This window comes from Salminus brasiliensis, chromosome 12 (assembly GCF_030463535.1).
Source record: "Salminus brasiliensis chromosome 12, fSalBra1.hap2, whole genome shotgun sequence".
Classification (NCBI taxonomy): Eukaryota; Metazoa; Chordata; class Actinopteri; order Characiformes; family Bryconidae; genus Salminus; species Salminus brasiliensis.
In genome coordinates, this window is record NC_132889.1 from 8,975,968 (window position 1) to 8,994,989 (window position 19,022).

The 19,022-nt window shown below is 39.2% G+C and overlaps 1 protein-coding gene across 1 annotated transcript; it reads right to left on the reverse strand.

Annotated features, from left to right (window-relative positions):
* Positions 1–18,064: 18,064 nt before the first annotated feature.
* Positions 18,065–18,478, reverse strand: LOC140574138 (histone H3). Its single transcript, XM_072693868.1, has one exon. It carries the CDS (start codon positions 18,473–18,475, stop codon positions 18,065–18,067), a length of 411 nt encoding a protein of 136 aa, XP_072549969.1. The 5' UTR covers positions 18,476–18,478.
* Positions 18,479–19,022: the final 544 nt, after the last annotated feature.

A 19,022-nucleotide genomic window follows, 5' to 3' on the forward strand; every position in this document is an offset into this window, starting at 1 on the left:
CTCATGTTAACAATATCCAGATTAAATCTAAATAGAGCACTTAACCTACAATAGTTTAGAATTTTGTACATTCAGAGAGACCGGAAATAAGAGTCATCGTTAGCGCTACACTTACTTAGCTTACCACAACTTCTTTTCATCCTTCTTTCTCTTCCACTAACTGCATCATATGTCTAAAGTATAAAGCAACTTTCACTCCATCTGTGTTTGTCTAATACAGCAAATATGACTATTATAAAAAGATGTATTGTGTAAACCTGAACAAATGGTAAATGTGTAGCTTCGTAACCCTAGTAAGAAATAGGAAAATTTGGGTACCCTGAGGAGGGACATGTCCTTTTGCTGTTCTGTACTAAAATGTCATAAAATGATTTAAACAGTAGCTTTTCCAGCAGTGCTTCTACTTGTATTTTCACCTTTCAAACTTTTAGGTACGGCACGGAAATCTGGTTGAAGAGGCAAATATAGTTTATTACCAAACATGACACAGAAAAATAGTAGTTGGAAGCCACGCCTTTGTTAATGGTTTTTAATTCTTTATCATACACCTCCATACAATCCTGGAATCATAAAGTGATATATAATGTGTTCAATTGTACAGCTGGTGTGAAACTGAAGATACAAAAATCTTACATGAATAACAAGAAAATATATTTGCTAACAATTAACATAGGCACTGTTATTTTGCGCATGACAACAACAAATAGTAACTAGTCTAGCATAAGGATTAACTGGCCAAACATAAAGCAAAATGTGTAGGCACATCAGAAATAACAATGAGTAAATACTCATGCTCCAAAGCTTATATTTTTTTATATTAGTTCTGAATTTTGAATTCCAAGTTGGAATGCCAAAATCCAAATTTGGAACTCTGAATATGGAACTCAGATTTGGGAATTTAAAATTTGGAACATGTAACTTGGAGCTCGGAATTCGGAACTCGGAACATGCAATTTAGAATTCAGAACTCGGAACTTGGAACTTGAAATATTGAATTCAGAATTAGGAACTTGAGCTGCTTTTAGAGATGCAGCTCCATTTGGAGTTTGGAATTTGGCATTTGGAATTTGGTTCTCGGAATTTGGAATTCAGAACTCAAGAATTAAGAATTTGGAATTTGAAACTCTGAACATGGAGCTCGGAATGTAGAATTTGAACATTCGGCACTTGGAATTCAAAACTCGGAACATGCAATTGAAAATTTGGAACTTGGAATATGGAACTCAGAATTAGGAACTCTGAATTTGGAACTGGGAACTCTGAATTTAGATTTTTAAACAATCTCTGCTCTTGAACCTTTTGGTGGTGCTGGTTATGTTTTTCAGTCTGACTCACTGTTTGTCCCAGGAAGAATACATCAGTTGCGTCCTCCAAATTACTCTGAATGTCTGCTGCATTTCCAGGCTGTATTCAAAGGATCCTTAACTTTGGAAAAGCCTTCTAGGACGTAATGGCCGAGAAATGCAGCCTAGGCTTTATAATGCAGCTTAGTACACCAATGTGAGTGTACTTACAAGTACACTGTTCACCCAAAATTAGAGCTGAAATAATATGAATTTGATATCACTATTATAGTGGCCACAATGGTCAAGGTTATCAGTACTATCATGTGCTGAACAGTTAAATAAATACTGAATTACATGCTGAAATCCATTTCAGTAGACAAGGGAAAAGCAAATGTAAAATGTACAAGTTTGTGCCGCCTGTGAACATGTGTCAAAACGTGAACATGTGTCTTACTGAAAAATCCTTTCTTTGCTGCACTAGATGGATTTCATGCCATACTAACCACAATTGCAGCAGTAGTCGCATGGAGGCACTAACATATTCAAGAAGCTGCCAAGATCTCAAATCTCTCCCTCTTCACCATGTAGTGCACTTTGTGGAAGATGAAATAGCAGCAGCACTTCCATCAAACAGAGCAATATTAGTGTGACCAAGTCATTTCTATTCAGCAGTATGTTTGGATCTTGGAATTTGGAACTCGGAATTCGAAACTCTGAACATGGAATTCAGAATTCGGAACTCTGAATTTGCAATATGAAACATGAAATTTAGAATTTGGAACTCTGAACTCGGAATTAAGAACATGGAATTCAGAACTCGGAACTCAGAATTAAGAACATGGAATTCAGAACTCGGAACTCAGAATTCGGATTTCAGAATTTAGAATAGGGAACTCTGAATTTGGAATATGGAATCTCGGAAGTCGGAACTTGGAATTTGAAATTCTGAATTCAGAACTGAATAAAGAAATTGGAACATGGAATTCAGATTTCAGAATTTAGAATTCGGAAGTCAGAACATGGAAATTGGAGTGTGAAGCTAGGAATTCGGAACTCGCAACTCTGCATTTGGAATACAGAACTCGGAATTTGGAACTTGGAACTCAAAATTAAGAATTTAAAACTCAGAATTTAGAAGGCAGGAATTTAGAATGAATTTTTAATCAATGATTGCTCTTGAACCTTTTGGTGGTGCTGGTTATGATTTTCAGTCTGACCCACCGTTTGTACTCTGGGTAATTGATTCCTGGGAAGGATACATCAGTTGCGTCCTCCAAATCACTCTGAATGGGACGTATTGGCTGAGAAATGCAGCCTAGGCTTTGTAATGCAGCTTAAGACACCAATGTGAGTGTACTTTCAAGTACACCGTTCACCCAAAATTAGAGCTGAAATAATATGAATTTGATATCACAGTGGCCAAAATGGTCAAGGTTATCAGTATTATCATGTGCTGTTAAAATGTGCTGAACAGTTAAATACTGAATTACATGCTGAAATCATTTCAGTAGCATTAAAGGTCTTAATGAAAAATCACTGCACTAGATGGATTTCAGGCAATACTAACTGCAATTGCAGCAGTAGTGGCACAATAACATAATGAAGATGCTGCCAAAAGTCCAAATAAAAGTCCACACAGTGCGTCTCACCTGTGGAGCTGCATCTCTTAAAGCAGCTCAAAACTCAAAGCTAACTGAAAATTAACCTGCATTAGAGTTGAGTGCAGAAAAATTTCCTAAAACTCCATTTCTGAAAATCTATGTCTAACCATGTATCTCTGGTCAAAAAGTGCTTGGTTTACATAAATTGTGCTGTAGCCAACAAGCTCTTTTATTTTCATTTCGTGAGCTGTAGTCTCGACCTAATTTGCTCAATACTAATGATGCTAATCAAGTCCCCTGTCAAATATAACTGGTTAGGATGCTCAGATCATTAGTCGAGGTAACCTATATAAAGGTCTAGTAGTTATAACTTGTCTCTCTGCACTGCTCACTCACTCGGGCCTATGGAATTTAGAAGCGCGTGCGTCATAATGGCATGATGTGATAACGATGAGGTTTCTTCATGTCGCCAGTCACTGGGGCACTCTTGAGCTGCTTCTTTAGGAGCTTTTTAAACTAAATGCTGCATTTTGAACTAGTTGGAGCTTTTTTAATGATTTACATGAACTTCCAACCAGAGGGCATTACAGTAAAGCAATTGTTCTTTTATTATAATTGCATCTAATTCATTATTATTATTTTAGCAAAGTTCTTGTATTCTGCATTCAGTTAAATGTCTATAGTTTACATTTAATTGTTTATGCATATTTCTTATCATATTAGTTATTAAAAAAAAAACAAAAAAAAAAAAACATACTCACATTATCTACCACAATGTTTCTGAACATATTCTCATACCATGTTCTAATTAGGTTTCTCTTTTCTTTAGGTTCAGAAATTACATCTGTATCTGATGTGATCAAGATCATATGTGACAATTTTCTTAATCAAGTATAGAGACATCATTTTCTCTAGATTTAAAACGTTCAGTAAGGATCTGGATATTAGTCACATCTTGTCAGGCTCTCGTTATCACACTCTCCCCCGGGGCAATCCCAGGACTCCGCCCACAGGCCCATATAATGACTTCCTAAGGGCTTATATGGGCTTACCAGTCCACAGACTAGTAGGTGCTGTGAATTAGTTCTGTTGCAATCTCTTTACCACTGCGATCCATTGTCTGTTCAAGGGAAAATTATTCTGATACATTTCCTGTCTGGTCTAGCGTCTGGTGATCTTGTTCTCTTGTTTGTCCTGGTAGTCTGATTCTGTTTTTGTTTTTCTTGTCCCAGCCTTATCCCCCCCCCCCTCCCCTTTTTGTCAAAGCCCTGCTTCGAAGCTTTTGTTCACTATTTTTACGAAACCCTGTTTTGTGTTTGGTTTATCGCCATGTCCAAGCCCCTGCCTAGTGTTTTGCTTTTCTTGTATGTTTTGTGTTTATCCCTGTAGCTTGCTCAGTCTCTACTGGGAGGAAATCCTACCTTCTTGCAGCTTTTTCAGTTCCATCTCTTTTTTTTGCAAACGGGGTGAGAGTCCACACTGAGTTCCTCCTCTGTGGCACTGTCATAGGAATTGGCTATCGCATAGATATTTCACTGTCAGTCTCTTGACTGGAGTCTGACATAGAACAATCTTTCAACAGATTCTCTGTGAATCTATGTTTCACCCTAGAGCTGGGGGATATATTGGATAGTATATTTTTGCACGATTTTAAAAATTACCATATTCTTTATATCGAGTATGCAGAGGATCTTGTTCGCGCTCGCGTGCACACCCACCTACGCATGCACGCACACAAACCATGCTGCCCTGCCATTGTTCGTGTATGGTGCGGTAGAAGTTCTCAGCACAGTTGTGTGGAAGTGGTTTGGCTTTCGCAGGGATGATGCTGAATCGAGTAAAGCTTTGTGCAAACTGTGCAGTAAAAACGCTGCAACAAAAGGTAGAAGCACAATGAATTTATTTCATCATCTCAAACTACACCATCCACAGCAGTTTACTGGTGGTGAAATACTGCGAAAAGTCGGATAAACCCCCTCCTCTGTCGGAGGAAAGCAAGTAACACTGGCAGCTTCTTTTTCGAGAGACTGCGGTTTGTGTCCCAGCTCCTCGTTTACCCAAGAAGTTTGCTAGCGATAAGCATGATGGCTGAGGTGGCTTAAATGAACATTAAACTCGCAGAAAGGTGTTAATATTGTTGTGTTCAATTCTCTATGTTAATAGTTTATTTGGAACAAATGAGAAACAAACAGACGTGCTTAAACATGGCTAACAGTGGCGTGTCTCCTGTTTTTTTATAATTATAATTATAAAAATAATAATATATTGTTATTATATATATATAATAATAATTATTCACATCACAAACACATGGTAAAATCTACATAGTGTTTCACAAAAGTGAGTACACCCCTCACATTTCTGCAGATATTTAAGTATGTCTTTTCATGGGACAACACTGACAAAATGACACCTTGACACAATGAAAAGTAGTCTGTGTGCAGCTTATATAAAAGTGCAAATTTATTCTTCCCTCAAAATAACTTAATATACAGCCATTAATGTCTAAACCACCAGCAACAAAAGTGAATACACCGCTTAGTGAAAGTTCCTGAAGTGTCAATATTTTGTGTGGCCACCATTATTTTCCAGAACTGCCTTAACTCTCCTGGGCATGGAGTTTACCAGAGCTTCACAGGTTGCCACTGGAATGCTTTTCCACTCCTCCATGACGACATCACGGAGCTGGCGGATATTCGAAACTTTGCGCTCCTCCACTTTCCGCTTGAGGATGCCCCAAAGATGTTCTATTGGATTTAGGTCTGGTGACATGCTAGGTCAGTCCATCACCTTTACCCTCAGCCTCTTCAATAAAGCAGTGGTTGTCTTAGAGGTGTGTTTGGGGTCATTATCATGCTGGAAAACTGCCCTGCAACCCAGTTTTCGGAGGGAGGGGATCATGCTCTGCTTCAGTATTTCACAGTACATATTGGAGTTCATGTGTCCCTCAATGAAATGTAACTCCCAAACACCCGCTGCACTCATGCAGCCCCAGACCATGACATTCCCACCACCATGCTTGACTGTAGGCATGACACACATATCTTTGTACTGTGATGTAGTGTGTGACGTATGGTCTGAGCACTGACAGGCCGACCCCCCCCACCTCTTCAATCTCTGAAGCAAAGCTGACAGCACTTCTTGGCCTATCTTTCAAAGACAGCTTTTTGATGTGACACCTAAGCATGTGCACTCAGCTTCTTTGGACGACCAGCGCGAGGTCTATTCTGAGTGGACCCTGCTTATTTAAAACACTGGATGATCTTGGCCACTGTGCTGCAGCTCAGTTTCAGGGTGTTGGCAATCTTCTTGTAGCCTTGGCTATCTTCATGTAGCGCAACAATTCGTCTTTTAAGATCCTTAGAGAGTTCTTTGCCATGAGGTGCCATGTTGGAACTTTTAGTGACCAGTATGAGAGTGTGTGCGAGCTGTACTACAAAATTAAACACACCTGCTCCCTATGCACACCTGAGACCTAGTAACACTAATGAGTCATATGACATTTTGGAAGGAAAATGACAAGCTGTGCTCAATTTGGACATTTAGGGGTGTAGTATCTTAGGGGTGTCCTCACTTTTGTTGCAAATTTTCTGGATCTTTTGAGTGCAGCAAACCAAGCAAAGCTCCAGTTGTTCTGGGGGATCTTATTAGAGTTATGTAATGAGCAATGAAAATCGTATGACAAACAAGAACAGTGATATTTTACTCTTAGCAGACACTTTCTCAGGGCAGTCAAAAAAGGCTTCTTTTCATTCTTCGCTGCTGCTTTGTTCACCTTCAGCAGTTTTTAAGACCAGATTGTCAAGTAAGTGGATAAAAGACCGGAAAACTGTCGTGATAATTCATCATTATACATTTTTCATAATTAGACATTTATATAGGTTACCTTAATTAAGTCAAATAAATGACATAGTGGAAAGAGTAACCTAGCCAGTTATATTTGACAGGGAACTTGATTGGCTTTATTAGTATTGAGCAAATTAGGTCAAGACTACAGCTCATAAAATGAGGCATGGAGAGCTTGTTGGCTACAGCACAGTTTATGCGAATCATCAAGCCATTTTTTCACCCTGGACTGCAGAAGCCATGGATCTGGAATTCCTTGTTTGAACTTTCAATTTACAGCACACATAATAGATTAATGACTGATGAATAATTTCTTAGTCTTAGCAGGCCTACTTGGAAATCCTAGTGAACGTTCACATGAGGTTTGTTTGGGAGGAAGGAATGGTGATATATCCGTTAGTCGCAAAAACGGTATGCACTCAAGTTTTACTTAAATTAGTTGATGCAAAAATTACACAACAAAAATTACATCTAGTATTTTTGTATGAAGTCTTCTAGGCATGGCATGAACAAGCTGGCGACATAATGAAACATCAGTCCTTTTCCATTCTTCAGGAATGACCTCGAGCCTGGAAGCTGGATGGAGAATGATGCTCAACTTGTTTCTTCAAAATTCCCCTTAGGTGTTCGATTGGGTTCAGATCAGGAGACATACTTGGCCACTGAATCACTCTCATCCTGTTCTTCTTCAAAAATGCAACAGTGGCCTTAGATGTATGTTTTTGGATCATTGTCATGCTGGAAAAGTGCATGACAACCAAGGGCACAGAGTGATGGTAGCATCTTCTCTTTCAGTATAGAGCAGTGCATCTGTGAATGTGAGACAATCAATGAAATGCAGCTCCCGACACCAGCGGCACTCATGCTGCCCCACATAAGGACACCACCCCCACCATGTATTACTGTAGGCTCCATACATTTTCCGTTGTACTTCTTACCTTTGCGATGCCATACAGTTTGGAAGCTATCCGCTCCAAAAACATTTATCTTGGTCTAATCACTCCAGAGTATATCTTTTTCAGCATGGGCCCTGGCAAAAGCTAGATGGGCTTTTTGTGCATGGGCTTTAGGTGAGGCTTCCTTCGTGGACAACACCCATGCATGCCATTCCTGTGCAGTGTATACTCTATTGTGTCACGGGTCAGGCCCTCGTTGGGCCGCCGCCCACAGGCCCATATAAGGACTTCCATCTTATTTCCTGTTCATTTGCAGATTGTCTTTCTACTTCTTTAGCTAACTGCAGTGAACCTGCATGTCAATTTTGTTTAAGCCTTTTCAACAGAAGCGCTCCTCCTTATATGATAACTTTCGTGGACGGCCTGGACGTCTTTGGGAGATAATTGCAGTTCCATCTTTGTTAAATTTTTTGTATCACGTCTGCTACAGTATTCTGACTGCTAAGTAAAGCTTTGCTGATCATCTTGTAGCCTTCACTTTTCTTGTGTAAAGAATTTTTCTTTCGCATGTCTTGTGACATTTCTTTTCCATGTGGTGCCATTGATGACCGCATGAAATGGGAAGGGTTTTTTTCATTTTTCAATTAGTTTGTTTATCTCATTCTGTATGGTGTCTTATGGAAAAGGACTGTGCGCCTACTATGTTTTATGTCTAACCTTCTAGGGCTATTATGTTCCTTTAAGTTTCCATTTGGGTGTGGTGGAGGGTGGTTTAACTAAAGGTATGTGTGTCACTTGAGCCATGTGTTTGTCGACTCTGGGTCTTGCGGCCTATCGGGTCACGTTGGTCATGCCCCTTTCCCCAGGGGCTTATTACATTATCTACTTACCCCTGAAAATTTCTTCAGCTAGTTCTCCATGCTGCCAATGCCAAGGTCTTTTAACGATCGTGAAGGACTACATGAAAATATTTGTTGTCTTCCTGTACTTTTCGTGCAACATTTTGAGCTGTCTGCATTACCCTCGGCAAAATGGTACAAAACAACCCCCCCCTGAGAAAAGCGATCAATCACGGTCATCACAACCGTGTTCCCCTCCAACTTGGGAAGATCGGGCACAGGCAACGACATGAGTTTGCTAGAGCAAAGTGTTCTAGGGGTCTTTCACTGCGTACAATTCGTAATCGAGAAGAGGAATCTGGCAAAGAATAAGGACCACCGAGATTGCTGGGGGTTCAGACACTTTGCGTGGGCAACCACAAACACCTTCTGAGAGTCAGGGTGGCAAAGCAACGTCGTGAATGCGCCTTTAAGCGCTTGGAAAGACACCTCTGCATGCGGAGTCCATGTGATGCGACGGGGAGCCCCTTTTATCAAGAACGTGATGGGCACTGCCAAATAGAGATAGAACTAAGCAAAGTTTATTAAAACATTAGGGGCTTACAAAACAAGGTGCCGCAAACTAATGGCCAAAACTAGAACACAAACCGAAGGTGACAGTCCCAGGTTTGTTGTGTTCGCCATTTGGTTTAAGAGGAGCAGGGAGTGACAGGGAATGAGCAGGAATGAACTGAGATCTACATGAGGGAAGGGGACAAATTAAACCCACAAGCCTAGCTTGGGATGCAGGAAAAACTAGAACTGAGAACTAGAGCCGCGCTCTGAGTAAACAAAAGGGGTAGCTGGAGAACCAGTTGGCTGAACTAGATAAGGTTTGTGATAGGTTTATCCCAAACTTGTTTAGACTTATAACATTCAAGAAGAAAATGCTCTTAAGTTTCTTCATTATTACAATTGGGCATTGGACACTGTGTTGTCTTTACGTAGCAGCTCCATTTTACTACTGTTCTTACTGGAATCCGTCTTACTGAGATAAACCATGCAGTGTCTCGTAACTTTTCAGACTGTATTTTACTTGTGACATTGTGGATAACTAATTGATATTCATTTATAGGAATCTCTTTATTAATCCACCATATACAATATCTGCTATCTTCTTATATCTTTATTAGAATCAAAAGCCCAGTTAATATTAAGTAATATTAAGTTTATTTGTAAAGTCAGGATATATTATAATATGGTATTTAGGATCTAGCTTTTTCTCTTTTCAATTGCTAATACTTCACACCCGCTTGTCTATATAATCCATTTGCTATAATTTTACAAACTGCTGTTTTGGTTTTCAGACCAAAGTCTATTGCCCCTAAACCACCCTGTTCTTTACTTTTAAAAACTAGTTCTCTCTTTGTCACCTCCCGTGTGGTACCCCAAATAAAATTGCAACAAATTATATTTAATTTTTCACTCCAAACATCTGTAGGTGGAAATATACAAGACAAAAAATATTTAGTATAGTATTTGTAATTCCATTTCTTTAAAATTTCCAGTATTATCAAATTTTATTCCTAAAATCTTTATTTGATCCTTTTAAGGTATATTAACTGGGACTTTATATCTAGTTTCGCCGATCCACAAGCACTCCGATTTAGACATGTTTAACATGGCGCCTGAGGCTTGCTCATACTGTCTAAAATGTTGATAAATAATTTCTAATTTTTTCCTTGTTTTAATGATAACTGTGATGTCATCTGCATACGCAGAGATTATAAACTTTTCCCCATTAACTTTAACACCATTTAGTGCATTTTTGATTTTTTGAATTAAGGGGCTTATAGCTAAAACGTATAAGGCGGCACTAAGTAGGCAGCCTTGTTTAACTCCTCTCAGAATCAGAAAATCATCAGTTAATTGACCATTGACATTCACTTGAACTTTCGATTTCTTATACAAACATTTGATCATGTCAATAAAACTTCCTGGAAAACCGTATGTTTTAAGAACTGCAAAAATATAGTCTCTGGAAATTGAATCAAATGCCTTTTTTTGATCTAGGGCAACAGTATAAAAATGTATTCCTTTATTTATATTTATTCCTTTATTTACATTATATATCCTCCTATTTACAGCACATGTTTGTTCTTTTACAATAATCAAATCTAGCACATCTTCTAATCTATTCATAATAATCTTAGCAAGGATTTTATAATCTAAATTCATTAGGGTCAGATGCCTGTAATTATCAATATTTGATTTATCACCTTTTTTGTGTATAAGTGTTAATACTCCTTCATAGAAGGAGTCATGCATACACCCTGTCTGAATCCCTTCATTATATACCCGTGTTAATATTGGAGAGATTTCTTTAATAAAGTTTATTAAATCTCACCTTCCAAGGGATCAAAAGTTTCAATGTTTGGCGTGTGAATGTCCTAAAAAGTTTTTTTTTTTTTTTTATTAAGACAGTAAACTTCTCAGAAGTATATATTCTATCAATACGTGACTTAATAAAATAAATTATACGTTTAGACTTTTTCCTCAAAAAATTAGATTTACAAGATTTCATAGTGTTTTTATCTTTCATAATTTGTTTTAAAACACGCCCTTCTCCTAAAATTGTTTTCGGATTAGTTAACTATCTATCTCATCTGTAATAGTGTTAAAATCACCACAGATGATGATATAAAACCCAACATAAGTTTTTCATCTTATTAAACAGCAGAATTTTTTTTATTTCTATCCTGAGCTGTATATACATTGATTACTCTAATTTTGTTTCCATACATAAAAAATCTACATACATCAACCTTCCTGGGATTAATTCTCGAACTTTTATAATTTGAATATCATTTGTATAAAATATTGCTATACCATCTGCTCTATCTTCACCTACTGAAAAGAGATTTATTATTACCCCATATCTTTTTAACATCACATATATCATTATGATTACTCAATCTTGTTTCTTGTAAACATAGAATATCTCATTTTTCTTGCATTAAAACATGTAACTTTTTTTTTCTATTTCTACTAGATTGAATTCCACGAACATTACAACTAGCTACTGCTAGGTTGCAAGAAGACATGGTAAATTATTAAAATAATTTTCTTTCTTACTTTTCCCAGTAGTTCAGATCCACTCTTCCCCTCGGTCTCCTCGGATGAGATACGTTTTCTTTTAGCTTCTTGAGGCAAGTGTTTAACAGTCCCATTCGCTTTGTTTTCCCGTTTGGAGATCATCTTCTGCCCTTTTCTTTGTTCATGTCCTTGTTTAGTGGTCGGAGAAAGTGAGTCCGCACTAAAGTCCTCCTCAGTTGCGCTTTCCTGCGTTTCCTCCCCGCTGTGAGATGAGTAGTCTCCACTCATGTCGTCCTTCGACTCCTCTGAGTCACTATCACTGCTGCTGGACACAGTTTCTCCAGATGCTTGTAGAGTTCTGTGAGAATCGTTTTTTTTTCATTCTGAGATTTTATGACTTCCTTGTTTTTGTCAAACTGAGCTGGTTTAAGTCTCTCTTCCTCTTGTCTTGTCAGTATTAGCTGCAAATTTATTTGTCCTAATTTTACTCTATTTGTGTAAGATTGTGGGCAGTTAAAGAAGCTGTGGTCAACTATGCCACACAAACTGCACTTGGCAGTGTTGGAACATGTGGCAGATCTATGGCCTTACTGACCACATTTCCAACATTTAACTGTATCGCATTCTTTGGTGTGATGGTAAGATGACTGATAGATAAAGCAAGAAGTCACTTGTCCTTGATGGGAAATTTTTCCATTGTACGGGCCCAGAGAGATGGAATTTGGGAGGGTTAAAGTACGGCCTTGTGAATCTTTTTTTAATCTTAACTTGGTATTTCCTTATTCCATACCAAAAGCTAAAAGTTATCCACCGGCTTCTCTGCTGGTTTCAAGATTTCACAAAAACGGGATAAGTATAATTCAATGTCTGCATCTGTGATTCTGCCAGTCCAAAATTTTACAAAAACATTCTTAACATCAAAATTGATGGGGGAAAAAGACTGGAAATCTTTCCACTTGTCTTGATTTGACAAAAACTAATCCATAAACTTGCCGAGTGCTAACTCACTATTGAAGCAAATGTCATACTCCGTTTTATTTGGAAGGCCGATGAAAGAAAATATATCTTGAACTGAGAGCCATTGAGAGTCCAAGATCATCTCACCCACTGTCTGGTGGTCCACCACTGCCAATAAATTTGATTTTGGCCCAATATTTCAGGAACCTGTCGTTATAAGCAGAACTCGGCGCAATCACTTTCCAATGTATTTGCAGCATGTCTTCCTTCTACTGCTTGCCGTTTCACAGTCTGGCCACACAATGGCATCCATCCACCGAGGGGGAGAGTCCTTAGATTCAGAAGTCAAGTCAAATTTATTTGTACAGTGCTTTACATAATTAGTCATTAGTAAAAGACAGAGACAAATAAATAACGTAAGACATGAAGGATCAAAGACCCCCAGTGAGCATGCCAAACTAACAAGGGAGACCCATCCTCCTCTGGTCAGAACTATTTATAAATTACTGATAAAAGTTACCAAACCATCTATACTGTTGAACTGCTCTGATCACAATCATAATATATTAACCATGGTGTAACAGGAACAAACAACGGTTGCTACATAATATTGCAACACACACTGGATCATGCCTTTCCTTCACTGTGAATCCTTTAACTCATCATGATTCAACTTTGTAAACTTTGTAAAGTCAAGCAGGTCTGAAAGCTAGGCCGTTCAGTTATAATTAGGAGTCATAATAACTTCAGAAATAGCTAGGTCTAATGATGAAGTCATTCATAAATACATACATAAATAAATAAATAAATCCCAGTGACTTAAGCCAGCCAGGCCTTAGCTTAACATGAATTTACAGTGACTCAAAGTAGGCTCATACTCATACACACAGCCTATGACTCCTTTTCACTAAATAGAAGTGGATTGGGGCCATGTGACCTTTGACCTTTAGAAAACAGTGATCAAATGTTTATTTGCAATTACAATGATAATATCATTATTATTAATACATGTCAACAAAGGCTACAACTCTTCTTTCTGAACCACAGAATGCCCTCAAATCTCCATAAATTATAATTGGTTGGGGACACAAAAACAATGGCACTCCACTACTCCCTAAATAGTGCACTACGTGAGTGTAGAAGCCATTATTATATGCACTCTGTAGGGAGTAGTGAGCTGCTTGGGAATTGGACAGTGTAATTCCGGTTCCAATGTCATTGCTTTTCTGAGATTACTGAACTATTGGCCAACGAACGGCAAACAAACTTCAGTTAAGACGCGGACACACTAGGTTTCTGTTGGCGTTTTTATGCGAGCGAAATTAGCTACATTCATTTGTCGTTTCGGTAACTTACGGAAAATATATTTCGTGAACAAACACTAATTAGCCAACTACACACGCCACCCGGCTCTAAAACCCAGAAGATACGCTGCTGGTAGCTTGGTTTAAGCACGACCGTTTGTCCCTCACTTGTTCCAATTGCACACGAGTCCGTATTATCGTATTACAGCCACCTAGCCATCGCGCTACTCTCCAAGTTAAGATAAGATAGTCCTTTATTAGTCCCGCAGTGGGGAAATTCTCATGTGAAAGTTAGCTAGCTAGCCTCTCGGTTACACGAGTAGCTGGGACACAAATCACCCAAGTCAACCACGACAGTTAACATAAATAAAGCTATATACACCGTTCATACTAAACCTTGGCTGCCTCGAGTGAGTTTGTATTTATCTGGCAACTATATACGCACTGGCCTGTGTTATTGTTTGTGCTAACCGAGATAGCTAACATGCTAATCGCTAACTTTGCGTACTTTTTATTCATACTACAACTCAGCAGGCGGTACTGTTCCGTGGTCAATAGGAAATGGCACCCCATAATTAGGCCCATGTTTGTGTTTGCTGTTTATGCCAGCTAGCTGCGTTAGCCACGCTGCTAATCGCTAAACTGGCTCCAAGTGCAACTCCACACATAGATCCAGCAACGGCAGTTATACATCGATTTGCTGTGACTGGGTGTAAAACATTGCTCTCGGCACAATGGAGTTTTCGAGTAATCGAGTTTTAACGTTAACGTTATCGTACTAACGGCACCACAACAGAGCTGAGCACACGCCCATTCCACGAAGCGACGCAAACTGTAATGAAAAAAGGACGACGTTTCACATGGACATGTATGAACATTAAAAGTAGCTAACATTTCTCTTAACACCACACATACCTAGGTCAGCTGTTGACTCAATATTGATGGCTGTTCACATATGCGCCTTGGTCTCACATACAACCAAGTAAGTCCAAACACTACATCACGCTATTCTAACTATGCAACCACACACTGAGATCACAGCTCTAAATGAGCCAATACATGGCACATTTGTCAATAGGCTGAACTTGTAGTTCATCGTTGGAATTGTGGTCATTGATCTTAACACTACAATATAAAGACACTGTGTCCACAAAGACTTTTAAATAAAAAAAGAACAAACACACATCAATTGAATGGTTGAATCTATAAAACACGATCCTTCCTCTATCAACACATATTGCTCAAACACATATAACCAGTACAGGGTATGTATTTGTGTTTGTATCTGTCAGAATGAATAGGCCCTCAAAGTTTACATCAAGCATGCCATATGTTTACAAATGACAGTTGCGTGCACGCACGCAAGCACACACACACACACACACACACGCCCCACTTATATATATTTACCATTTAGATTCCCCAGGTTTATGGTATACATATTCGAATAACAGTCATATGTGCAGACAAGCACAGAGGGGGTAAAAGTTGCTTTATGCAGAGGCCTTAGAAATATGATGAATGAAGTGTGGATACCATCTGGTGGTCAGAATATGAATCTGCAGGTCCAAGTTACATTTATTTTCAGATATAGTTACATTTATTTTCAGATATATTCCTTTTGGGGGTTTTTTATTACTTTTTGTTGTACATTTACTGGGGCTGAAATGACCTAATGTAAGCTGATTCAAACAATGAAACATACAATAACACACAGAAACATGACATGACATCTAAATAGATGTAAACATTTGAACCCTGACTAAGATCATTAAGCTATAGCTTTGGATCAATAAAGCTAAGTGAATATACTGAGAATCAGTTACACTATACCAATGTTCTGTGTCACATGGGGACAGAATCTCTACTGCGGTTTACAAACACTGACATGACCTTTGCAGTCCTTTGTCCAGTTAGTACCCACACTGTTAACACTGACACAGGCCATTAGAAAAGATCTTTACCAATGTGAAGTTCAAGGCATAGGTTGTAGCAAATTAATACAACCGTGCTAAAATGTTTAAAAACAGCACTTGACTAGCCTTAATACTTGGCACATGTGTCAATAGGCAGAACTTGTAGTAAGGCATCATGGGTAGTGTAGTCCCATGTAATCTAATACACTACAAGTTAAAGACACAGTGTCCACAGAGACATTTGAAGAAAGAAAGAACAAACACGAGTATAATGAATGGTATATTTTGCCTATAAGGGAAAAGCCCCTAATGAGGCCAACTAAAGCTACACGTGTTTACCATTTGTATCCCTCAGGTTTCCGCTATACATCTTCTAATAACTGTCATATTTGCCAGATTAGACAAATGCAGAGGGAGTGAAAGTTGCTTTATACAAAGGCATATAGACATGTGATGCAGTTAATGGAAGAGAAAGAAGGATGGAAAGAAACTGCGGTAAGCAAAGTAAGTGTAGAGTCAGGGTGAGTGGAAGCAGTTTGGCTAGACCTACCCCTTAGGCTTCTGATGGGGTTTCAGTGCTAGGCCTTAAGTCGATGTAGTCGCAGAAAGTGAATGGAGTGTGTTTGCCATCTGGTGGTCAAAATATGAATCTGCAAAATGTAACGTAAAGAATCTGTTTTTGGTCCACAAAGTCATTTAAAGAAGCACCTGTCAAACTTCTCCCAGAGTAATGTGCCTTGGAAACGAAATGGGATGTGATCTATTCATTTATTTATTTTTTTGAGTATCTATGCGGTTTAAGAAATGGTTTGACTAAAAGGGTCATCAACGAGGTATCAAGGTAATATCTATCATTCTGTCCTACTTTGTCATTAGCATATTGTTCCAAACAAAATCTAACCCCTAACGAAAATCACCCCACAAGACGTATATTTACTTTTTTAGATGTACTGGTGCAGTTAAATATAAATAGCTTTGTAGACTTACTGGCGTTCACAACCATCTGTCATGTGTAAAATGTGCAATATACACATACATACACGTAGATATCCACATTGTTAACGTTTGCATTTGCCTAGTTTGACCACACGATGGCAGCCACGCTCCATTCATGACAGGTGTCCGTGGCCCCAAAACACCGGTGTCGTTTGTAATAGGACAATTCCAAAAGCCTTCCTATAAACTACATAGAAGCGCACTACTCTACTCAAGTGTCAAAGGATTCTACTCTCTATTAGATAGCCGGGTGCCTCCCAGACACGACAAATACTTCACCCGGTATTCATTGCCGGTATTCATTGTGCAAAACGCACAAATATAAAATAAAAAGACAAATAACAATAATAATAATAATAATAAATCGTTCCCTAGGCTTCTCTGAAGGGTAAATGTAATTTGCGCTATGGGTTACACTTGAAGGGTTACACTTCTAGACAAATTAAATAGGTGAGGGGAAACGTGAATTTTGGTTCAGTTTTATGGATTTTATAAAACCAAGCACAAACAATGGAGCCATCATCTCCATTGTAACTCCATCTCCAAAATTTTTGCATATGTCTGAAACTTAAGTACCCAAAATCAAGCTCTAAATATTTATGTATATACTCACACTGTATGTACACACAAATAGGGCTCTCAAACCGTGCTTGCAGTATAGTTTCAACACACGGTGACATCCACGCTCCATTCATGGACAAATTCCGTTTGCATTAAGTCAAAACCTTTCTACACACTACATAGAAGTGTACTGCTTTACTGAAGTGTCAGTGGCTATTTTTTTTCTACGGGGTTGAATGAAATTCGAACTGTACTGTTAGGATGATGTTGTCTCAACCAGTAAACATGTATTTAAAAAAAAAAATACTAATAAAAAGTGAAATATGTATTAATAAATACGGCAATTTTAATGTGAAACGTAGTACGAAATAACAATATTGTCAATAGTGTCTCAATATCGATATCGTTTTTGATTTTGGGGGGCGGGGGTCCCACTGATTTCGGCAAATAGAAAAATGACGGGAAAAAGGGTACCTTACAATATGAAATGCCCTGCATCGACAGAATTAGTTTTGACCAAAACAAATGGCTACATTTCCCCAATACGTGCTCACCTGGGCGGCGTAAACGCCTTTGCTGCTGCCCTTAACCAACGATACAGCCACTGTTGGTCTCGCTGCGCAGCTCTCTCGGCCTTACGGAATTGAGATGCGCGCGTCCTAATAGCTGTAAGGTATATAAAGACAACACAAGAGTGAGGCGGACATTTGCTGTTTCGCCACGGACACAGGTAGGTGGCTCTTAAAAGAGCCGTTGGGTATTTCAGGTAAACGTCAAAGCGCTCTGTTTAAGCGCGCTCTCCGCGAATACGGCGGGCCAGCTGGATGTCTTTAGGCATGATGGTGACTCTCTTGGCGTGGATAGCGCACAGGTTAGTATCTTCAAATAGACCCACCAAGTATGCCTCGCTAGCCTCCTGCAGGGCCATGACGGCGGAGCTCTGGAAGCGGAGATCGGTCTTGAAATCCTGAGCGATCTCACGCACTAGCCGCTGGAAGGGTAGCTTGCGGATCAGCAGCTCCGTCGACTTCTGGTAGCGGCGGATCTCCCGCAAAGCCACGGTGCCGGGCCTGTAACGGTGAGGCTTCTTTACGCCGCCGGTGGCGGGGGCGCTCTTGCGGGCAGCCTTGGTGGCGAGCTGCTTCCTCGGGGCCTTGCCACCGGTGGATTTACGGGCTGTTTGCTTGGTTCTTGCCATCGCGTTGAACTCTGCTCTCCTCAGCGGGTAAAGAAAGAGAATGAGCTGTTGCTTGCTTCACATGGCTTTTAAGCGTTCGAGCCGCTCGCCGCTCATTGGGCGTCCTAAAGGTGTCCGTTACCCATTGGGCGGCCGGCAATACGTCGGTGACACGCTATTGGGCGTCTTCTTTTCAAAACGAAAAATACAGCCCACTAATAGTGGCGGGCTCCATAAAAAAAAAATGAAAAAAGATAATATATATTTTAGCGAATACACATATATACACACACACATATATATATATATAAATAAATATAATATGTGCGTTGGACTCAGTACGTTAAATATATGAAAACAAATCACACATTGGCAATTGTTACAAAAATTGTACTACAGTAACACGGGAGGAGAATAGAAAAATAGAGGGCAGCCTGTTTATCAATAACTCCGGCCGTATGAAGCTACCATTCTTGGAAGTCACATTAAGAATATATGGTGGGTGTTTAAGGAACAGCACTTTTTTTAAGAAAAAATGGGTGGCTCTTAAAAGAGCCTTTGTGTATGG